At 32.0% G+C, this 26,041-nt stretch overlaps 1 protein-coding gene across 3 annotated transcripts in view; it reads right to left on the reverse strand.

Moving 5' to 3' along the window:
* The window catches only part of LOC140434778 (E3 ubiquitin-protein ligase LRSAM1-like), a 79,070-nt gene that overhangs the window by 16,158 nt on the left and 36,871 nt on the right, over positions 1–26,041 (reverse strand). For 2 of the 3 annotated variants that reach the window (XM_072523284.1, XM_072523282.1), the window contains exons 5-8: positions 20,101–20,130; positions 10,768–10,869; positions 6,695–6,803; positions 3,725–3,968 (exon numbers count right to left, since the gene is read on the reverse strand). In XM_072523284.1, the coding sequence (XP_072379385.1) occupies positions 3,725–3,968; positions 6,695–6,803; positions 10,768–10,869; positions 20,101–20,130 (485 nt within the window). The remainder of the gene's footprint in view (positions 1–3,724; positions 3,969–6,694; positions 6,804–10,767; positions 10,870–20,100; positions 20,131–26,041) is intronic. The other variant, XM_072523283.1, reaches the window with a different exon arrangement.

Here is a 26,041-nt window from a genome sequence, read left to right on the forward strand (position 1 = left end):
ATTTCTGTTCATGTTTTCCAATGCTGTAGTTACCTCTGAAATTGTTACTTTTGGCATTATTTCTGATCCAACAGTTTTTATTAATTTCCGTGCTGGTCTCATCTCATCATCTTGTTGATGTGTTCTGTAAAGTTCTGTGTAAAATTCTTCTATTCGTGTCAGTATGTTTTATCTAGTTGTGATTTCATTTTCGTCTTTTCCCATTAATGATATCATCTGACGTCGTCCTAGTGTCGGTCTGAGGCATTTCATACTCTTATTTTTTTCAATAGTTGTTGTTATTAATTTTTCGTTTTCTTTTCTTTTTTGTTGTCTGATTCCTTTTCTAATCTGCCTATTAAGTTCTCTATATTCGTCGGTTCCCCTTTTGTTAGATTTATTTAAGATCTTCCTTCTTTTTATTTGTTGTAATATTTCTTTGTCTAATTCATTGTATGTTGTTTTTGGTTTTTTCAGTTGCAGAAGGCTTTTATTCACTGTTTCGGTAATAAGGTTATTCAAATCATCAATATCATTGGAGTTTATCTGCTGCATGCTAACTTGATTTAATGCATGCGCTATCTTTTTATTAAATTCACTATTTTTGATTTCTTCAGATGTCCATTTGTATCTTTTTTCATGTATTCTTTTTCTTTCTAGTTTTTTGTTAATTATTAGTTTTGTTCTATTAGTCTATGATCGCTTCCTAGGTCAAACTGATTTAATACTGATACTTCTTCTACTAGGTTTCTATTCTTCGTTAAGATATAATCTATTTCATTCTTTGTCTTTTTATCGGGGCTCATCCATGTCCATTTTCTGCTTGGTTTTTTATTGAAAAAGGAGTTCATTGAGTACATGTTATGTTCATTCATGAAATTGATAAGCATTTCTCCTCTATCGTTTCTTTTCCCGTAGCCATAGTTACCAATTAAGTGTTCGTAATCTTCCTCTTTTTTGCCCAATTTAGCATTAAAATCTCCTAATAGTATTTCGTAATTTGCTTTATTTGTATCTATAGCTGTTCTTATTTCATCATAAAATATTTCTACTTCTTCATCGTCGTGGCTTTTGGTCGGAGCATACACTTGGATCACTTTCAGAGTGGATCTTTTATTAATTATTAATATCGTTAATTTCCATAGATTCTAATAAAGATAGTTTAACAGGTTAAGCGGCAAGGATTTTTCACCAATATGTTTCCCTGAACCAAAGCAATATTTAACAAAATTTTAACATTTAATCAGCATTCAAATCTAATCCCCACTATTTGAACTTTTTTTTTTTGTTAATAGTTAAAAAAGTAGAGCAGTCACCGGTGTTCGCTTTGGCCTGGTGCGAACTTTGACCCACCGGAGACGTTCGGAATAAGCGATGACAGCACATCTGATCATGGTGCAAGTAAATGTCACAGACTTGAAAATAAGTGCATAGAAGATGAATCAGCACAAGAACCAAATTATGAGCCACAATATGTTGCAATTCCAGATTTTGAAGATCGTACCCCAGCGTTAGAAGAAGAAAGACATGATATTGAGGATAACTCAGCTCTAGTTATACAAGAACCTGACACTAGAATGGCAACTGACTTGCGTGATTTGTCTGTTTCAGTTTTGGGTAACCCTGTTGGAAATCATTTAGAATTTGACCAAACTTCCAGAAGTGATATAAATCCTGTGTTGCAAGCTGCATTAGAAGGTCTTAAGCCAATATATTATTATTTATCTTTTGTCTACATTAACATCCTGGATGTTATGACTGATCAAACAAATCTGTTGCAACTAAGTTCCTTATGAAACAAAGTCCGTGCTCAATCATGGGAGCCAACAACTAGAAAGGAAATTATAAAATTTCTTGGTTTAATGGGCTGTTGGTCAACGAAGTGGATGTTCAAAAATAATATTGCTCCTAATATTATGAGTAGTAAACGATTTGAGATACTTCTGAAAATGTGGCACTTCTCAGATAACTCTGAGTACCAGAAGGAGACCGACTGCAAAGTGCAATCACTGATAGACTAAATCATAGGTAACTAACAAAAAATATATACACCAGGGAAAACGTTTTGCATCGATGAAACCATGGTACTGTATCAGGGACGTTTATTGTTCAAGGAGTATATATAATCCACAAAAGTGCCATAATTATGGCATTAAAATATTTAAATTATGTACTCAGGTTGGCTATACTTGGAACGTAAGTGTATATGCAGGCAAAGAGAAGCAAGGTGAAATAGCAGCATTTACAAGTGTAGTGCTAAAATTGTCGCGAGGCAATTTAGGATCTGGTAGAATTCGTGTTGATAACTGGTATACAAGCCTTGAAGACAAACAGAGGCTATGTACGTACTTCACCATTTAGATCATAATAATTTTTAATAACACATTTCAAATTCTTATAATAAATAATAAATTTTGTGTAAGTGTTGACAACAAAAGTTTTCAGTGTTTTACTGTTAGATTATATTAAATAATGTTTATAAAATTGAAGTATTTATTGAAAATGGCAAATGGTCGAAACGTTTAAGCAATAATTAGGAGTTTGATTTATAACAGACAGACAAACCCAGAAATTAAAAAAGTTTGTATTTAAAAATTTACGGCCAGGAAATAACAAACAATGTATATACGGTGTAGGTAAAAGTTTATGGTCGGTATAGTAGACTTTAACACGATATCTAACACAGATATAAAATCATATTTTCAGCGATTAGACAAAGATAACAATCATATTTCCCCTTGGTCTCCCCACCACGTCCCTCATGCACGCCCATTAGTGAATGCCAGACGATTATTTCCGATCCAAATTATACGTAAGAAATATCGGCAGGGTTGCCTTATTACATTTGAATTAAAACAATGAATTGATTTAAAAAATGGCGATCAGTGGCGCGGTTATATTGCCATTCAAAACTGGATAATGATATTAAAAACAAAACACTAATTGACACAAATACTGGTACAAAATTTCTTAAATCCATGAGAAATTTAGATTCGCATTTTTATTTGATGAAATTGTAACCTAATTTACTATAAAACAAGAGAATTTGGGCAACACCGCCATTCGTCCATTCTCCTAATGCTTTACTAGTACTGTCTTTATTAAGTTTATAGCATATTTTATAGCTTTATTTATAGCATACCAAACTAGTTCTGTTCTAAGTGTTCTGCTCGTTACCACAGTATTAAAATCAAAGTGTCGCTACTTTGACGACGCGACGTTGCCAAATAATTTTTTATGAAGCTTTTTTATTGTGGCGTCATAATGCAGTTTATTATTTTTATTGGGAATAAGACACAATGTGACTTTAAAATAAGCTTATTTTTATGTTAAGATTTCCAATTCGGAAATCGTACTTAAAATACGAAACATTAATAAATTTTATTTATATAAAACGATTTCCGAAGTGGAAATCAAAATGTTAAATTAAACTTATTGTAAAGTAAAATTGTGGCATATTCCCAATAAAAAACAGTGAGCTGCCATTTAAATCAATTTGTCCAAATTTGATTATCTTAGAACATTATTCAAATGTTAAAAAGACAACAGGTCAAATAAAACAAATAAGTTTGGCAACGTTGAACTTCCTCTCTTCTATTATTTCCACTAATGCATTTTTGACGATATAAAGGGCGGACCTAATATACCTCTCTCTTTTTAAACAGGTGTTTCTGACACTACACTTTATACACCAATAAAACTAGTAAAATTACATAATAAAATGTTAAATATTAAAAAAACTTACTGTTCCAATATACTCTTCGAAGTTTCAAGCCTGCTTTTGTGAAACTCCTTAAATTTTACCGTTTCCTGTGCCAAAATATCTTGCATAGCTGCTAAAATATCATCTTTCCTTAAAGCTTCATTGTAACGATTAATGGCGGAAAGTAATTTCTCTTCCTCGAGTTTTTCTTGTTCCAACAACTGACTAAGAGGTTCATTATTTAAGGCTAGTAACTCTTGAATTGCAATATCAGCATTTTGTTCAACTGTGATATAAAACATAAAATAACATTCAAAAACATTTCTTTTGGAAAGCTTCAAGCAACAATAATTTTTTGAATATTCTGAGTTAATACTAATTTTTATTTTACTTCTTTCCAACAGTGGTGTAGCTTCTATGGCATATCAAATACATGAAGCTTTGTTTTATAATTGTTATAAAGTTAATTATAAACGTTTCACAACTGATTTAAAATTCTTTCAAAAACTGATATTTTAATATTAGTAATTAAACTATATTTTGTGATCAGTTGCCAGAAACTTTTTTTTTTTCAAACAGTTGCTATTTGAAACTTCGTGTTCGAGTAAGAAAAGTCGATACCTGAGTCACCAGACCAATTAATCGGTGCAGGAGACAATACAAACAAAAATTCCACTGGTTGAGGATAGTTGATGGGTTGTATTGTCAATGTGTTAGGTACCAAAGCTCAAGACAAGCGTTGTGGGGTTGGGTTACGTTAACGTCGAATATGTAAATGAAAGCCATTCGAAATTTCAAGAATTGTGATTTATCAGAAATCTTCGACAAAACCTTTCTATAGATTAGATGTATTTAAGACAGTACACGTCATAGGAGCACGATTAGTCAGTATTAGTATTTAAATCGGTAAACACCAGTATGATATGGCCATTTTAACCTCGTTTGGTATCATCGGGCATGCGTAGATGTGTACAAACTCTTACAGATCTTCTTTTGCTCATTGCTTTTAGCGTAAAGAACAGAAAATGATAATTAGTGAATTGTTTTCGTTCATTTGTGAAAATTTCTAGGGACCTCTTGTTGGTTTTGGTATTTGAGTTTGACACATCTACACATGCTTGATGATACCAAACGAGGTTATTGTTCAAACGTTTTAAAGAGGGGCGGGAGGGAGAATATTGAAGGTAACGAGCGCCCAGGACGGTATATGTTTCAAAAAGTGATTTCAACGTTCAAAATGTGACCGAAATGGTTCGAAAAAACCGTCGATTAAAAATCAGGGTCATGGTATGAAGAAGGTGTAGACATAATAACGAAAATGTGAATCAAATTTTGCATAAGGAACTAGTGTATGCTAAGCCTGTGCCTATGCTCATAACGGCGGAATGGGAGATATATCGTAAATACACTTGTTCTGACACCCTGGAATAAATCGAAAAGGACTTCTTGTCAAAGGTCACAGCTTTTGAATACACATGGATTTTTCACCCATGTGTATTCAAAATGCCGTGAAAACAAGTGATAATCCATGCAGTAAAAGCCTCCAAACGCTCCAGTAGCCAAAACAGTGAGAACAAGCAAGTTCAAATTCAAGGCGATGTTGATTATTTTCTTCGGTATACGGACATATGGAATAGACATCATAAACTCCATTCGCTTAGCTCGGGCATATTTTGACAGATTCATTGTCGGAAACCTACAACACAACAATTCCTACTTCTCAGTATTAATAGCTCAAATATACTACTATTGCAGACTTCTTCCTTTGAAAAAAGAAGAATTATTCTAAGTAGTGGAAATGTATACTAAACCCATAACATTTTGGGTAGTATATATTTAAAAGATATATTTTAGTTGTTATAATTTAACATAATTATTTATTATATGGTGCAGATAAATAAATATTGATTGTCGGTAATTCGCAAAGTTCTATTTTATTTACTATTTAGTTTGTTTACTATTAATATTGGCTATGAGTACGTGTGCTTGGTTGTATAGTAATTTCCAGCCACTTTTACTCTGTCAAAAAGTAACTAACTTCGCAAAAAAATAATTACTAAATTCACTAGACAGTTCGGACTGGGAATAGCGAACCGAGTATAACGTCAGATAGTTAATCAATATTACTATTTATCAATAGAGGCAAATATTTGGCTAAAAACCAGGTCACGGTCATTTTAGGATTTAGCACCCTGAGACTTCTACTTGTTCCTAAAAATTGTTCTTATGATGCCTATCCGTTCCGATATTGGCGATCAGCATGGCTATCCTAACTTTGCTTACAGCTATTCGGAATAATACGGTTGTATACGTATTAAACCACTTTCTCAGGTTTTGAAGCCAAGATATTATTCTTCTCCCTGGTCCTCTCTTTTCAAATACCTTGCCCCGAAGAATGAGTTGCAACAAGCCATATCTCTGTTAATTTTTCATAATATTTCCAAGGTATTGTAATTTGCGGTCTTTGATTGGGGTAATAATCTCGCATTCCTTGCCCATTCTACGTAGGACCTCAATATTAGTCAGACGATCCATCCATGAAATTCTTATGATGCGTATGTAAAACCACATCTCGAAGGTCTCGAGCTTTTTTAAAGAAGCTTCAGAAAGTGTCTAGGCCTCTACTCCATATAATAACGTAGAAAATACATAGCATCTGATAATAGAAATTTTGTAATGTAATTTTTAATGTAGTTACTTAATCTAGCAGTATAGTCTCGTACTACTATATAGTAGTAGCAGACCAAGGCAAGAAGCAATACAGAGCAGAGGACGCCCACCAACTAGATAGACTGACGACCTGAAACGTGTTAGCAATAACTGGATGGAAGGTGCACAAGACAGAGACATATGGAAAGAGCTAAGGGAGACCTATGTCCAGCAGTGGACGCATACAGGTTAATCATGATGATGATGAATATAGTAATCGATTAATTTTGACTAGGAATTTATATAAACATATGAAAGTAAGTCTTACATACACATACACATTAGTAAGCTAAAATAACTTACCTTCTTGTAGCTGTTCTATTAACCTAAATCTTTCAAATTCCTTCTCTTGGTGTATTTTACTTAATTCGTGATCAAATATGTCTTGTTGTTGTACCAGAACTGCCAAAAGCTGAAAATAATATGATGGAGATATATAGGTGTGTGAAAAAAAGCGGGACAATCGAATACTTCCAGAATTAAACATCTAAAAAGAGAGATCTAAAAACTGAAAGACAGGTATTCAATATTTTTCAAAAATCTCTCGAATGACACCAAAAACCATCCCCAGCCACACCACTACAGTGGAAGGGGGGCAATTTTCGAATCTTAAATGGGAACCTCCATTTTTTATTACAGATTTGGATTTCTTGTATAAAATCAAGCTTTCAATCAATCAATCAATCAATCAAACTTTTATTCGAAACATTTTTTCGAATTGTTGATAGATGGCGCCATATAGGAAAAAAACGATTTATAATACAAAAATATTTATAGCGCAGGAAAATTATGGAAACGGTGTAATATCTCGGAAGAAATACACTCCCAAATGAGAAACTGAAAAATACGTGTCCAATATTTTTCAAAAATCTATCGAATGACACCAAACATGACCCCCAGCCTATCCCCCGGAGGTGGAGAAACTTTGAAATCTTTAATAGGAATCCTCATGTTTTTATTGAAAATTTTAACTCTACAAAACATTCTTAAAAAACTGTATTCAGTACCTTAAAAATTCGTTTACAGACTTCTGATCTGTGTGTTTTTCTGTGATTACACCGCCTTCTATAGCGAATCGAAAAAAAAAAAAATTATATAAAACTTGTTTAATCCTTCACGTAGAATCCGAAACTGTAATAAAAAATGTAGTTTTCTAGTTAAGATTTCAAAGTTGTCCCCGCCCTCTCCCAGAGGGTGGGAAGGCGTGATTGTGTGTCATGCTAGACAGATTTTTGAAAAATATTAAACTCGTGTTTTTTTAGTTTTTCATTTGGAAGTGTATTTCTAGACATAGACCGTTTCTATAATTTTCCTAGGGTATCACGATAAATCGTTTTTTCCAATTATAGCGCCATATATCAACAATTCAAAAAATGTTCGTTATAAAAGTTACTTATTTTTTTATGAGGAATTCAAACCTGCAATGAAAAATGGGAATTTCCAATAAAGATTTTACAGTTGCCCCCTCCCCACTCTAGGGGATGTGGCTCGGGGTCGCGTTTGGTGTAATTCGATACATTCTTAAAAAAATTTGAACATCTGTTTTCCCGTTTTTCGATCCGATATTCGTTTCACGAAATATTCGACCGTCCCGCGTCTTTTCACACAACATGTATAAAGTCTACAAAAAAGTTACAACAGCATAACTAACAAATAAACTGTCAAATTGAAATGAGAAGTAAAGAGTGACTAAATTGTTCTTTTTATTGGTTAAATTCTTTGGCGTTGGCTTTATGCTCAGAATTTATGTTTTCTAAATGTATTTAATTGATTTCATTCCAATCCTTATTGTTTTTATAATGAAACAACACACTTCAGTCGATGTTATAAAAATATATAGAAACGCTGTAACGATTATGCCAGAAGAATTGATAGTTGCTATCAAGTCCTCACAGACACTTCGTCTAAGGACTAGCAACCTCCAGTGGAGTCGTTGTCGTGTAATCTATTCCTGTTGTAACTTAAACATTATAATTAATAATTTAAAAAAATGTAACTCAAAGTTAATCTAACTACATTTAAAGGGTTTTTACCAATATATATATAGTGGCTTCAAATATGTACACTGTTGCGTTCTGTGATGTAGCCCGATAGGGCTTTTATTATTATACCTTTTATAAAGGAATTTTTTAAATAAAATTTTATTGATACATGGTATACAGCCAACTACAGGAATTTAGTTTCCTTGTAGACTTGAAGAAATATTTTAATATGAACTATGTGCGTATCCTCGATCTTTGTTCTTGATTGATGAGAAAAGAAAGCAAATTTTCAATGGTTAGGTACTGTTTTGGTTGCAGACACAAAAGAATCATCATGTACTTTAGATTCAGGGACAATGTCATACATTATTAATGGAGGTCACCTCCTTCATCGTGTTGTCTGGCGATGTTCCTCATTAAGGAGCATTGTATTTTTTGATGGATACCAGCAAGGAAATACAAAAGATGAAGAACACCTACGCAGAGCACGTTCTAGCATTGAAGTAAAAGTTGAAGACTTAATCCATGTAAATATAAACCAAATTAAAGTTTTAGCTAACGCTATCCACAACATGGACCTTATTTCACTTCTTAAAGTACATTTGCAAATATTGTGGTTGCATAGTTCATCAAGCATCGGGTGGCGCTAACTTATGAATAGTTTTAACAGCTATTGATGAAGCTAAGAAAGACGTTGAATCTTGTGTTATTGGTTATGACACGGACCTACTAGTTTTGTTGACTGTCCACGCACCGTCAGAGAAGAAATTGAAAATAGTGGTACCAAAGAAAAACAATCAGCAGCAAAATGTCTACACTATTGCTGACATTCAGCGAGGCATTGGGAATATGAAAGATGTACTCCTTGCAGTATACGCCTTTACAGGACGTGACACGGTATCAGCTATCTACAAAAAAGAAAATTACACTGTCTAGGAAAGTGTAAACCAATGACGCTCTTCGTAGAAAAATTCTAGTCTTCAACGATCCCAAAGTTGACCTCAGTGCAGTAGCTGACGCCGGAAAGCATTTCCTTCTTGCGATGTTTGGTGCCAGGAACATGGAAGATCTAGATTTTTTTCCTTATTAGTCTTACTTGAAGGCTGTTGCAAAGCAACCTATACATTCTTTGCTCAAGTTAGCTGCACTAACCCCACTTCAGAATCTTCCATCCAGAATTCGTTCAGAACCTTCCATCAGGTACAGTAGTGGCTGAATGAGAAGAAGAATCTGCTCGAGTGGGGCTGGAAGAAAATTAACGAATACCTGACACCAATTATAACAGCACGTGCTGCATCTCACGAGGAATTACTTTCCCTCATAGTGTGTAATTGCAAAGACAAATGCATCCGTAACTGTTAGTGTAGAACGAGTGGTTTAAACTGCCCAAGCATATGCAGCAATTGCTCAGGCCTAAAGTGTACTTGAAACTCATTGCATTATAATCATCATTATTATGCAAGAAATATTTTGAGTATTTAAAATTATTTTGATGGAATTTACTGTTGGAAAGATATTCATGCGACATTGTCCATAAGAAGTTCAGAGTTCAGAGTCTTTAATTTTTATTCAGATATTAATAATACATCGTCGATGCATCCATTTTCTACACCGCAGTGTAAAATTATAATTCTGTCCTTTATTTGGCGGTACTGAATTAGAACACTTTTTGTTATTATTCGTCCAACTTTTTTTTCACGGTATCATGAGTATCGTACCAGGTCTCATCCAAATAAACAATATTTCGTTTAAAAATAAAGTTTAAAATAAAATAAAATATTATACCTACCTACCCAAGTGTAAACCACTGGACGGTCGAAACGAATTTTTTTCGGATAATACTTTATGGTTTCGGTCGATCAGGCAAATATTGTTATCTTACCAAAAGAATTCATAAGTTTGCCGATACAAGATAACGCATTGTGATTTGTCATAATAGCGATATCCGATGTTTTCATTGGCTCTTGGTCCACGTGGACTGATCAGCAATTCGATGATAACTTTAACTGGGCTACTGCCCATATTTTCAAACATAATACAATCTGAATGTAAATATCGATGAGAATATTAAAACTTTGTATTATTATACATCTCAGTCATTGATAATTTTGCAGTTAATTAATACTCCTGGTAGAGTACTTTTATTTTAATTTTTATTGCCTGCTTTTATTACAGATAAATATATTTTCACACAGTCTCACCATGGGAATAACAGCAGAGAGAATGATGATGATTTCAAATGGACGTATACGTCTTTTTTGCGAAGTCATTACAACATTTTTACTAAATATGTGTGTTAAACGTGTGTGATTTGCGCAATGACAGATAGTCACATGCTGTAAACATAATTATTATAATGCCGTATTCACTGACATTTAACAAAAGTGTACTTACTTTGTCTCTATTTAACTTCGAAGTGTTAGCATATTCCAGCTCCTGTCTCATCATAACTTCATTTAATTTTTCTATTTCTAAAAATTCTTTCATTTTTTGTTGCTAAAATGATAAAATAAGTTATTTTAATTTTTAAAAATACGTTCAAGGCAAAAATATTGATCTCATAAGAACATGCAATAATTTTTTTTTTAAATTCGTGCTTACATACAACTTTAAAAGAAGAAACTTATAAATATAATAATAATGAAATATATAGAAAAAGAATTGTATTTTGTACTAAAAACCTATTTTGCATGGTTAGAATGTATAACGATATTTCAGCTCTTTTAGAAATTTAGTTGTATTTATAATGGAGGTAGAGAGAATTCTCGACAACCAGAATGTGTCCGTAACTATAAATCTACATGAATCATATTTAAAGGAAAGACAATAATAACTTTTATGGAGTGAAATAAGTAGACCCATCATCAGAAGTATTAAATATCATTTAGGCGCGTTCTTTCATGTAGATGATAAAACCATTATTAAAATTGCTCTAGCTATCATATTTTACTATAAAATATAGTAATAGGTAATATAGTAGTAGGTAATGTAATGTTATAGGTAATGTGTTTTTTATAGTATTTCCAAAATCAGAAGTAAAAAATATCCGGTTTTATAATTTCCCCCACAAAACTTTCCATGCTGAATTCGAATATGTCATAAGTTTTTTCGTATCTGGTGCAGTTTTGGCATAAAACTAAAATACCGAAATATTTATAAAATATTTCAATGCAAAACAATTGTCTAATAATAATAATTGTCTAATAATAAGTCCAATAACAATTGTCTAGCACAAAATTTGATGGATATCAATTAAATAATTTTTTTTAGATTGGATTGGATGGAGTATAGATATAGATAAAACCACTAATAGACTAGTAGATAATACAGAAAAAGCATAATTGATGAACGAAAAATTCTTGAAACATGGAGTAATTGAATTGTTTCAAGATGACAGGCAAAACATACAGGGTAATAGAAATCAAGAAGGACCTGAAATTTGTCACAGAATAAACCAAACCTAAGAAAGCAACTTACAACCAGATAACATACTAACTGATCTCTTAAAATAGCGGTTCAATTTATTGAGTTTAAAATTTTGGTGAGCACTGTACACATAACTATTCGTAGACTATTTTTTATTCAGTCTAAGAATATAGTATTTAAGTTTCCACACCATTATTTTATCTGGGTGAAATTATGTAAAAAGTTTGTAATTTTTCTCATGAAAATAACTGCGTACTGTGCACGCAGCTGTATATTCCTTCCCTCATGTACCCAATAAAAACGTCTATATTTCCACCCAATTCTAATCAGTCTGGGATATATTATAAGAAGAACCGAATGCACCAAATTCAGTAATTCTTAATTCTGATATGGCAGCCCACGGAAAATTATAAGTTTTTTGAGCTCAGTAGTGAAAAACTCACGTACATATGTGGTAAGTTTAATTCTTTTAGCTCCAGGCGTTTAAACATATACTATAGAAGTATCATTCTTATCTTCATCGGGTTTTTTCAACCCTTGATTATTTACGGAGCCGTCCTTTTTTATCAACTTAACCGCATATCATTTTATTTTTGCGACTAGAAAAGGGACGTCGACATCTCTGAGTTCTACCTGCTCATTTGGAGTTAACAGATGCCTCCAGGGTTCAGTGACACATAGAGTGAGTGTAAATACTTTTTTATACACTGTTTTGTTGGAGCTTAAGGTCAGTTAGAGACAAATTAGTATACATAATTCATTTTATATTTATCGACTAATAAGGTTGAATGAACATGGAATCATGAAATTAAATTAAATTTTGAGTAGTGATTGTGAAAAAGACATTTTAATAATTTAATTTGTTTGTATATAATTAAATAAAAGATATATATTGATAAAATTGAATTAAAGATAGGTATACAAGGTGGTCCTTAAGTAATTGTACAAACAGAAACCGTAGATTCTGCACTTTAAAATATTACGATTTAAGCCAACTTGCTTTAATAAAATGTTAATATTAAGAAAGATACAGGGCGTTAAAGTGGAAATTTAAAATTTTATTTTACGCTATAACTTTTACGTTTGTAAATATTTTTGGACAAAAATTTACAATTAGATGCTTTTGAGTAGGATAAATTATAATTTTATACATACTTTAATGTAACTGATAGAGGGCGCCACATATGCCACATGTGGCATAAATTTGCGCTTAACTTTTTTGTTCTTTAAGATAGCTCTATTTGTGTTAAAAAATATTAAAGATACATTTTTTTTACAAAGAAAAGGTATACTTGTTAGTAACCTCAAAATTCAACCGTTTTCGAGATAACCGCATTTTATAAGTCAGCTGCATAATAATTCTTAGTTTGATATTTATGCGGTAAAGCACTGAATACCTCTAGATAAGCATAATTCATAGTTTATTCTTATTAAAACAACTTAAAGATGATAATGTAACATCACAAAATGCTTTGTTATACATCTTCTTCTTTAGGTGCCGTGTCCGTATTCAGACGTTGGCCGTCATCATGTTTACAATTTCCCTTTTCTATCGCTTCTTAAGTTTCTATACTGGCGTTGTATTACTTTTTCTCTATTGTAAAATGCTGAAAACCCAAAATATGTGGTTTATGCAAAATGGTACACCACCACATTCTAGAGAGAAGGCAGTTAGAACATACTTAAATACAACTTTGCTGAACGTTGGATTGGCCGTGGTAGTCATATTCCTTGGCAATATGGTGAGATATTGATATAATTATTTAATTCATAAAAAATCCGAAAAGAATATTTATTACTCATTACGTAAATTGTTTACCCATTTTTATTAGGACAAATAATAGAAACTAGAGCACAGGTATTGAATAACACATATGTGTCTTGTTTCATAATATTTTTGCTACAAATCTAGCCTTAAAGACCTAGAATTTTTACAAAAACATCATCGTTAGCCTAATAACCGATATTTTTATAAATATAGTAAACACACGGGCAATTTAGTTTAGCATAATATTAGTTCGTTAGTAAATAATAATAGCCCATTTGTTCGAGATGTAATTATAGTTACTCGTAAGCTGTAACATAATCATATAAATAAGTAATGTCATCGATAGGTTATTCCGTGTGTATGTAAGTAACCAATGGACGAGATACATCACAGTTTAATACATTATTTAACCTCTGCGACAAATAAGATGTAGTTCCATACATAAGATTTGGATATGTATCCAAAAGAAAATATTCATACATTATTCATTATAGCCACCAAGTAGCCAAGAATTTAATCCGCTTGATTTAGGTGTAGTATGGGGCGCATTAAAACAACGTGTCTATAAGAATCCCATAAATATTCGCATCCAATTATGGGAAGAAATAAATACTGCAGCAGTTTCTTTAGAACCAATGATGCTAGTTAATATGAGAGGATCTTTTATGGAATATATCGGCAAATGAATTAATCACATATCGAACACTCACTTTGACAAAAAGTTATGTTATTTAGTTTAACTATTTCTTAATTTAGTTTGTAAACAAAATGTTTTGATTATGACTTTAATGTAACGTAAAATGTTTGATGTAAAATTTTATTATTCTGTGATTTTGTCAAATCCTATTATTAATTATCCTGCTGATATATTTATTTTATTTAATATTCCGTTAACTATTAACTTTAGTTTAAACTAAAATTCAGAATTCAGAAGTATTAATGTTTTTGTCTATTTTTCCTTCGTTGCCTGGAGTAATTGCTTTAAGTCAGAATTATGCAGCTGATTTGTAAAATGCGATTATCTCGAAAACTGTTGAGTTTTGAAGTTATTTACAGGTATACTTTTTTTTTTGTTAAAATAATGTATCTTTAATATTTTTTGTCCCAAATATAGGTAACATAAAGAGCAAAAAAGTTAAGTGCAAATTTATGCCACGTATCAGTTACATCAAAGTGTGCATCAAATTATAATTTCTCATATTTAAAAGTACCCAGTTGTAAATTTTTATACATAAATGTTTACAAACATGAAAGTTATAGGGAAAAATAAAATTTTAAATTTGCACTTTAACACCCTGTATCTTTCTTAATATCAACATTTTATTAAAGCAATTTGGCTTAAATCGTAATATTTTAAAGTGTAGAATCTACTGTTTCTTTTTGTACAATTACTTAAGGACCACCCTGTATATTAATATAATTGAATTAAAAGTTTATGACTCATTTTATATTTATTGAAAAGCTAGGAACTGTTTATTATTAGAAGTATATTTGGTGTAATTTCTATTGAATATTATTAAGTACGAACCAAAAAGCTTTTTTAAAGACTGCATTCTCTTTAGAAATAAGTTTATTGAAGATAATGTCCTTAAATTTGTTGAGTATTTAATAAACACATTTTTTGAAGTTAACTATTTTATTGAAGATATAATTTTTTTGCAGCATATAGGTAAACATGTCAATTTCAGTAGTTTTGCTTATACAATTCTTAGTTTTCTGACGATTTTAGTCCTTTCTAAGTCTCAGGTTAAGACTTATTGGCGCCCTCTATTTGCCAGTTCCTAGAAATCAGGTTTTCTTGTTTTCCTTTTGTCAAACTGTTATATATTTGTTATATATCCATTATTCTCCTATTAGTCATATCCTTACCCACCACAATGAAGTTTCCGATTCTGAGCAACGAGGCCTTTGTAAAGATCATCATATTACTGTCTGATCTTCTTCTTTTTGACCACATGAGCTGTTTTTCGTTACAAGACCACACCAATGCTTTAGTTAAGCATTTTAAATGTGAAAGGAATCTAGATGAATGCTTTAGGAATGCACTTAACACCTTCGAGGCACTTTTTGTCTTAAATGTACTTCTCCAAAGGTGCTGCGACCAACGTACAGATACTTGTGTAGCTTTCAACGATTACGAAAAAGCTTTTGATAGGATACAGCAATTAACGCTTTTGAACATATTAACAACAAAGGGAATTGATGGTAGAGACTGTCAGTTAATATCTACTCGGATATAACTTAAATAGGCTTTGCACGATAAAGAGTTTGGAGTGAAAATCAATGGTGAACTGATTAATACTATTCAATATACTGATGATAGTGTCATCTTGCACAACAGTATCTAGTGTCTTCACGAGTTGCTGGATTGCATACATGTGTCTAAAAATCGACAAAATATTGAAATAGTTACCCAATTTAAATATTTGGGATGTTACATAACAGAACAACTAGATCCAAGTAAAAGATCGTGTGCAGAATTAAAGCAGCTCGGACAAAGTTTCTGAAAATGAAATCATTCTTCTGTAACAACAACTTAAACCTAAAATTGCCTCAAAGAATAATCAAATGTTATATTACAGTAAGTGTTGTTATATGACAAAGAGACCAGACCCTGAAGGCTGTTACCATCAATCGCCTAGAAGCATTCGAGGTGTGGTTGCATAGAAAATGCTCCAAATAACCTAGACAGCTTTGCAAAACAACGAAGCAGTATTAAAAAGAGCAAATACCATTTATGAATTATTTAAAACTAAGAAAGGTTTAAGATAAGAAAGATCCTTCAACTTATAATGAAAGGTAAAATCGAGAGTCACAGAGGAACTGGAAGGAAGTAGATATCCCGGCTAAAGAATATTCACGATTGGACAGAAATACGCGGTCCCTATTAACTATTTCGGCTAGCTGAAAACCGCAAACAACTGGCCAAGGTAATTGCCAACATTAACGGAGCCTAACATGGCACCGAAAGAAAAGAAAACATTCAAGTTTCCTTCAATGCTGACTATATACCGAAGATTGAACAAGAATTTTACCTATTAAGAAGAATGGAGAAGACGTTTTCCATGACAGGTGGATATAAAGAAAAGGATACTTGAGTCGTCAGCAAGACCTCCGGATTTATAACGAATCGATTATTTTTTATGAAAATATTTTAAAAAGATTGTGTACAAAACAACTTAATCAAATGAGCATTTGCAAAATGCCATATCAGCTTTTTATAATAGACTTAGATACTGTCAACTAGAACAAGGTAGATTCGTTGAGTATCTAGTGAATAAAATAAATCAGTTATTTGTTACTGTTAATTTTTTGGCAATAAAAACGTTCTTATATTTTTTTCGACAACCTTCGTACGAATAAAGCGAGTTTAACGGTTTTATCACCATTATTATAAACTAATTGAACTCTCGGTATATTTCTGATTAACGAATGCAGAAGAATTAATATATTAAAAAAAATTGTATTGAAAACCTATAAAATTATTTCTGTTTTTACACACTTGTAATAACAGAATAAATGTTTTATATAAAACACAGATGCAAGTCACATTTTTAAATAAATAAGGTTAATATTAGATCAAACTAAAATTCCACACCTTTTATGACGTGAGTATATATGTAAAGGTGATATACAAAGAAGTTCCAAGAATCTATAAAACATTCCATCAATATGTTGATATTCTAATATATCATACAGCACTAAACCAAATATTATAAAGAAATTGAAAAATTTTAAAATGACATTTTCCTAAAATTTTTATTTCTATATATCCTTCTTTTCTACGCCAGTGAGAGCAGTAAGCATATTTCAAGAAAATTTCCAAAATTCTATGATTTACCGCAGACAGGTCACGAGATTATATTAGGCTATTCAATAAGATAAGGTTCGTCGTTTTATATTTCTAAAGATACTGTTCTAAAGATTACTGTTTGTTGAACACATATGAACCAGATATATAATTTCAGTGCCCTTTGTCCCTTCTTCTCGATCGATGGTGGAAAACGAATGCGCAGTCGATTGTAGTAGCGTGGAAAATAATTTATTGGTAGCTCAAAATCAGTAGACCAACGAAATTTCACACAGCTATGACTAACGTGTTAAATAAGGTACAAATATACAAAAACCGGTAAAAAAATAACTCTCACTGGGAAAGTATGCCCATTCAAGCATATGACAAAATATACATTGGATGTACATGCGCGAAAAGAGCTGAAGTACCGTGGAAAACAACAAACTCAGCTGAGAATCATAACTTCCTGATTTGAACTGCGCCAGAGACACCTGCATAGAATTGGGCTGTTTCATGGGGACTTATGCCTCATACTCTGTTTCAAAGAATTTGAAACCGGATTGCAATATGTGATGATATAATTTAATTTTAAATATCTTGAAGGTAGAAAATTAAGCTAATGTGAAATTATTGTAATGAACACCAGGAGTCATAGTAAAACTACATAATGAGGTTTTAGAAGATCATGGATTAACCTAGAGAGATTTAGTAGAAACTCTAAGAGTCTTAGCAGGCAGTGTAAGCAATATTTTGGCTCACATTTTGGTCATCAGAATATAAGTTTCTCAAAAAAATGTTGAGCGCTTTAGAAACGATAAAAACGATTGGAAGCATAGTTTTATCAATATTAGCAAGTTGACCAAACTGATAAAACAATAAACTCAGATTATAATTTTTCTAATCTTTTTGGACCAACTTGGATGTAAAAATTTAGGGAAAATATCTGGTTTATAGATGAAAAAAAAAAAACATTTTTCATCAAGAAAACACAATATTTTTAGATCTCAAAAAGTATGAATTATTGAAATATCTACTATAATTGTAAGATTGAATTCCTTCTTCCTTCTGGTTATTATCACATCTCAAAAAAGGTATGCATCTACGACTGCGGTCACTGAATAGGTTACACCTTTATGTTTACATTGTAGTAAATAGCAGTGTCGTACGGATTTGTCAAATGTCAAAGTGCTTGCTAAAAATCTCGCGAGTATTGAAAAATAAAATAAAAACATATTAAACGCGTCCAAAATGCCTAGAATGTATTTGAATGACGCGCAAAAAACAAGAGCAATTGCCAAACTCGACAAAGGTTGGTCACTAAAGCAAGTTTCTGCAGATTTGACCGTGATCCATATGTGCATATGGAAAATCACACAAAGATGGGACGATTTTCACTCTATAGCACGCTTGGTTGGTTCAGGGGACAGATCTCCACAGAGCAACAAGATGACGTGTTGATAGATTATCTGACAGAAGCTCCTTTTGGCACAGCTCGAAAAGCTAGCGAAGAGTCTTCATTTCCGGGCAGCATTCGCACTGCACGAAGAAGCATTAAAGCAAGTGAATTGATAAAGTGTGCAGATGAAAGAAAACCTTTTTGACTGAGGATCACACAAGCGGAGATGAGTTGCATTTTGTAATGAATTCATAAACCGTGAAGACAACTTTTGTTCTAACGTTATATTTTACGATGCAAAAGTGTTTAGATAGTCATATATGCTATAGGCCCAGGCGTTTGTTCTCATATAAAAGAAAATTAGAAGGATTATATTACAAACATATTCTTGAGAACATAATGTTGCCATCAGTGATCCAGAAATTCCCCAATAACAACTTTACCTTCCAACATAACAATTGCTCGGTGCATACGAGTAGAACTGCTTGAGAATGGTTGGAAGAAAACATCTTAATATTCTTTCGTAGCTTTCCTGGAGTCCAGATCTTAATGCCATCGAAAATGTGTGGGCAGAGTTGACAAAGAAATTAAGTAAAACAAACCTTAGGCCACGGAATAGAATTTAACTATGGGGAGCAATTGAGCAGGCATAAAAGCAGCTTGTTGAATATAACATGAGGAGATTGGGGCTATCTATGTAAAGAAGATTGCAAAGTTGTATTGACAATAATGGGGCATCCACCTAATATTAATTGCGATATTATTTAATATAAAACATATTTAAAATGAAATGGATATTTTTAACCCAGTCTTCCTCGTTATTGAGAACATAATCCAATTTATTAAAAAAAAACTCTTTCTATAATTTCCAATTTGTTATTTATTTTATTTTGTTATAATTATTGAATTAACGTCACTTTGACGTAAAATGTGCGTTTAAACGAGGTAAAAATTCAAAAAATCGGCTACTACTTAGATATGTAAGGAAGGGTGTAAATTATTTAATGGCCGCAGCTGTGCATAATTGACAGTAGCACCAAGGATTAAATTTTTTTGATCTTTCATTTCAGCTGCATCCCTCTCAGTTCCTATTCCTTCTAAACCAATGGATTACCTCTAGTTCTCTATAAATTGTGCTGACACTCTACACTGCTCTCACAGCTATAGAAAAAAGCTTATTTTCACCTATGAGTTTTAATTAAGAATATTTAAATATTTTATAGAAACTTTGAAACCATTAAAACCAATGAAATGTACCTAGAGAAAATGAAGCACGAAACAGAATATGTTGCAACTTAAAGAAAACAAGCGAAAATTAATCAGCAATGGTAAAATTAAACATGCCTTAATGTTTGCTAGCTCCCATATTTTTTCCTAAAAAGAAACAAATGTAAATTAGACAATTACTAAATGATTTAATTGAGAAATCCGGAGCGACTCTTAATATATAACTTATTTGTAAGTTTTACATTATTTTTAATTTAATTTATTTAAAACTCTGATTGTAAACAAACAATATTCTTTATTATTAGTCAGAACAAATTATACAAGGTGTTTCAATATGTCTAATTATTCTAAGTGGACAATTTTGACGTTAAAATATGACGATTTAACCCAAATTGCTTTCTGTGATTTCCTTTAAATGTGGTTCTCTTGCGAGATATAGAGTTTTATTTAAATGTTTAGAAGACAAATTTTGATCATATACTATTTTGCGATATTCTACACCAAGTTTAAAACATGAAAGTAAAAAGAAGTAAAACAATTTGCGTAGGGTCGTAAAGCATGGAGAAATTGGTTAGGAGCTAAGATAGATCAATCCGACACTTTAATGAATACAAAGAAATGCGAAGAAGAATAAATTATAGAATAAATACTTTCTCGCTATTACCAAAAGAACAGTGGAATCAGTGGACAAATTATATATATATATATATATATATATATATATATATATATATATATATATATATATATATATATGATTAAGATTCATTATTATCAAAATAATGATTTTTAAGAAACAAGAGTAATTATTAGCGTAGTAATGAAGTATTGACGAATTGAAAAAACTGGCAAAATTGATATTTTCGCACAATTTTTCAATTCATCAATACTTTATTACTACGCTAATAATTACTCTTGTTTCTTAAAAATCATTATTTTTAGAGATATTTAAACAGACTGCATGATTATTTTTATTCAGCATGTATTTATCATTTGAATGTTTTGTCACACATTTTTTACGGTTTATTATAAATTTAACAGTATAAAATTTTTTAATTAAGAAAAAAAAACTGATATTTTTTGTACACACTTATGACAAATGAAAGAATGGAAAAGTATTTTTGAAGTGGGTAAAAATTTTTTAATTCCTAGCTAAGCGCTTTCGGCTTACAAAGCCATCCCCAGAGCTATGTTTCAATAGAATACTAATATAAATAATTAATTTAAGTGTTACAATGTTACGTCAAGTTTATAAAGTACCACGATTGACGAGGGATCCCATTGGTGGAAAAATACAAAATTTTACTTTAAAAACTTAGAAGTTTTTTCCAAAAACGCATAAAAGACAGCTGTCTTCTATGTGTTTTTTTCAAATAACTGTTTAAGTTTTTAAAGGAATTTTTTTTATTTTTCCACCAATGCTATCCCTCTTTAGTAGTGGTACTTTATAAACTTGACGTAAGTTAACAGGTTGACTGCCAGATCTAATACATAAAATTTTAATTTTTACTGACTACTTTTTTTTTTAAACACTACCTTATGTGTTTATAAAGTCAACGTGAATTTGAAAATTTGATTATTTTTATTTTCATTGACATTTTCAGCGTGTGTATTATCGGACACACCGGTCTCTGAGATAGTTTTTCAAAAAAAAAATATGTAGGGGCCAATGTGTCCTATAAGACACATGACATTATTGTGGGCTAACTTTTTTTGTTTCAGATGGCGAAACATTCAAATACTTACAGAAAAAACATTTTATTACTCCACTTTGAAAATATTTCTTGTTTCAGATTTGAAGTAATTTATTAAAAATAGTGTTAATAGACAAAGACTTTTTAGTTATCTATTTAGAAAAACAGATATACCTATTGTACTGAACAACTAATAATAATGGAGTTTTCCAGTGACGATTCGTATGACGATCCTGATTTTATGCCAAGTGAGACAGACGAATCAGATTCAGATTCGATTGGGTATTCCGACGAAGATTCTGATCATGAATTGACTCTACGAGTACCTCCATCAGCTTTTACTCCAATCTTCAGGGATGACAACAGTCAACCATGTACATCAACAGCTTTAAACGAAAGAGAGTTAATTGAAAATCAGCTAAAGAATGTAGTCTGGGAGATGTGTCAAGAAGATAATCCAAATCAGTTTAAATTTATTGCAGAATACAAAAGTGGTCTGAAAGAAATATACAAAGCAATGTTTGCAAATGCTAAACCATTGAAATATTTCGAACTATTTTTAACTGACGACATAATTAGTGTATTAGTTGATGAAACAAATCTTTACGCCACTCAAATACTTACGACTGGTCAAGATATCTCTTAGCGATCCAGACTTCATCAATGGTTGGAGACCAAATGATAGTGGAAATATATCCATTCTTTGCTTTTGTTGGATGGATGGATTGGTGAAAGTACCAGTTCTTCGCGATTGGTACAGATATGACATAAAAAAAATTTAAGTTGTGTTGTGACAAAGGATACACCTGGAATATGTCGATATACTGTGAAAGCTCAAAAAATGGAGAGGTTGGCGTTGCTGAGAGTGTAGTCATGGAGCTCATTGACAATCTTCTGGATGAAGGTAGCGTTTTATACACTGACAATTACTACACTAGCCTTTCATTGGCATATCGTCTGCTGAACCGAAATACTGGTATTAGTATTTTGAAATGAAAGGATAAGAGAATTGTTTCTGTCCTTACTACAAAAGATTCTGCATTACAGATTGTAGAAAAGACTACACGTTCTGGAAGTAACATCACCAAACCCAAGTGTATAGTTGGCTATAACACAGGAAAGTCTTTCATCGATTTAATGGACTAAATGGCGTCATATAGTACAGCATTGAGACGCTGTACCAAGTGGTACAGAAAATTATTATTTGAAATTATATGGGGGACTTTTATATACAACAATAATGATTTGGGAATGCAGAAGTCCCTTAATATTACTGAATTTAGGGAACAGGTAATCCGTTCTATGTTGCAAAAATACGCAATTGATTTACCACCACCGCCAAATCCGCGTAAGCCTGGACACAAATTATTTCAAAAAATGATTGAGTAGAGATCCACCACGAAAGACTAAAGGAAGGTGTTCGGAATGCTAAAAGTATGGCAAGAAAGGAACTGTGGTTGACGGAAAAATCAAATTCGCAACTCAAGTACAAACAATGTGCACCGGATGCAATAAAATGTTTTGTTTAACGTATAATCAATTTAATAAATATCATTAGTTATTTTTGAAAAATAATACGTTTTTTCATTTAATATTTTATTTTTTTTGTATCCTATAAGAAACACTGGGCTCACGCAGAAGTCTAGCGTTTGTCCTACAGCAAACAATGGCAGTCAATCTGTTAAACATTGTAAACATTTTCTCTTAATATAGGGGCGTAATTTGAACTAAATAATAGTTTGAATTGAACTATAGAATGAATACTATGAAAATTCATTAAAAAAAGTAAAAGTTTCACAAAGTTTTATCTTTAACTGTAAATATCTCAAAAAATAGTAACTTTGTTGTTTCCAAGCAAGACTATTATATTAGTAAGTATCAAAGTATCACGAATTACAAAGTTGTACTAAAATGACAATTTCGTCACTGGCCTAGAGCATAGGAGAAAATCTTTCTTGCTATAATTGTATGTATTTTAAACTTAATTGAACTTGCTGTAAAATATAAAAAAAGGAAATGAAACCAAAATAATGAATAAAATTCTCCTGTAAATATTTAAACAAAACACCTTGTATCTCATAAATAGGCATCTTGTCTAAGGGATTTGGTTTAAATCGTCATATTTTTACATTAAAACTGAACATTAAAAATATATTAAGCAATATTTTAAATTCTTTTGTAAAGAAATGAAAAATGTTTCAATTCTTTTGGATATTAAAGTCGCTTCTGATTAAATGTTAGTTCTACAACAACATCTATATTTTATAATGAATGTACACCATATTCAGTATAAACTTCAAAAGTAGATATAACCAATAAGAGAACTTTAACTTATTAAAATGCTTTCAATTTATATATGTGCATTTGTAAGGAGCTAAAAAATAATATACTATTTAATATATAAATTAAAAATTAAATGCTATTTCATATAAACATGAATATCCATGAAAACATCTATGTATAACATGTATGCATAGAGAAAGTAAACAAGAATGGTTAAAATCTTATATGATAAGAATTCATACAAAAGGCTATCAAACAAAATGCAAGAACTATAAAGAAATATCGGTTACAATAGAGTATACGAAAAAGTTATAAAACTACAGAATTGCACAGCAAGCAGAAGAACAAGGTTTTCGAGAAGACGGATCCACAATAGACCACGCTTTCTTTATCACTCGAGCAACAAAGAATAAATTGCACGAAACCAACAAATACATCTGCTATTCGTCTATATTAGAAATGCATATGGCAGTGTCCCTCTAATAAAACCAAGGAAATTGATATGAGGAATACAATGAATGGGATTTAGATGTAAATGTAGTCAATACGGACTATTAATGCATCAGAGGTCAAAATCAATTAGTATTAGAAGAAAATTAAAAAGAAATAAAGAGCTTGCAAGAATATTAATTGAAGAGAATATTAATGTTTGTGTATATACAGGACCGAATACTGGATATAATGATCGAGTAATACATCAAGAAAAACAATCTTAATAAAAACCCACTACACCAGCGACAAAGGGCGTATCAAGCAGGAAAATCAGGTAAAACCGCCGTGTACGATCTGGTGTCGGAACTCTGGTGTCGGAAAGGAGTAAACTCGAAGGAAGTGGCCCTTGTTGCATTTTTTGATATAGAATAAATTGTCATTGGATAATAAATGCATCCATCGAGTCAATACATAATGCACCAGTGAAGAAGAAAATCGACAACACAACATGCAAGTGGATTATTCAGATGCTTCAGAGTAGAATAATATCCACAGATACGTATGACGGTGACATAAACCTAAGGGTGCCTTCAACTGAGTGTACTGTCATCAACATCTCAACAGGGTCTCGCAGACGACATTGTAATAGTGACTAGGGGAAAATTTCCTAGTACTGTTGCGGATCAGATACGATATGCCCTTCAGTGCATAGACAATTGATGTCTGAAAGAGAACCTCTCTGTAAACCCTTCCAAAGCCAAGTTAATAGCCTTCACCAATAAGAGGAAGCTTACTAGACTGAGTGAGCTGAAATTATTTGGGGAGGAACTAACGAAAAAATAAGGTCAAGTACTTAGGGGTAACCTTGAATTACAAACTCAATTGGAGCACTCATATTCACACTATAACCAACAGGGCTACGTGACTTTTTTGGAACTGCAGACGGCAGGTTTGTAGCTAAAACCTAAGGGGGTTGAAACCAAAGGTAATCTATTGGTTATACACATCAGTGGTACGACCGACAGTTACTTATGGTTCAGTAATTTGGTGAAAAAAGCCGGCTTTGCAATATTGTGTGACCTCTCTCAAAAACCCTACACAGACAAGCGCTTCTAAATATAACAGTAGCCTTGAATAGTACAGGAACGGCATCTTTAGCTATAACAGAGCTCCCTCCGCTGGAATTATATATTTCGGTGATAGCTTTTACGACCATCCTAAGATTTAAAGCAAACAATATTTGATCCATCTTTATGATGAACTCGGATATAATGACCCCGGAAATAATCTTCACTGAGAAGATTAACACAATTATACCATTTAGAGAACAAAAAGTCCCAAATATTAATAGCGACTTGTTCACCGATGGATCTAAACCTGTCCATGGTAATGGATCAGAAGTCTTTGGCCAGTCTTTAATAAAGTGTACTTAATATAGGGGCCGGGTTAGAAGGGGTACATAGGAACAAACGAGCAGATTTGTTGGCAAAACAAGGCTCCAGAGAAACTTTTGTAGAGCCACAACCATTCTGTGACATTACTAAAGATGCTAAAACAAACGAGGATCAGAAGTGGCTGATAAGAAATCATCAAAAGAAATGGAGAGTCACTCAAGGGCAAATTCAAACTAAGAAAATAATCAAGAATAT

This window comes from Diabrotica undecimpunctata, chromosome 2 (assembly GCF_040954645.1).
Source record: "Diabrotica undecimpunctata isolate CICGRU chromosome 2, icDiaUnde3, whole genome shotgun sequence".
NCBI classification, from domain to species: domain Eukaryota; kingdom Metazoa; phylum Arthropoda; class Insecta; order Coleoptera; family Chrysomelidae; genus Diabrotica; species Diabrotica undecimpunctata.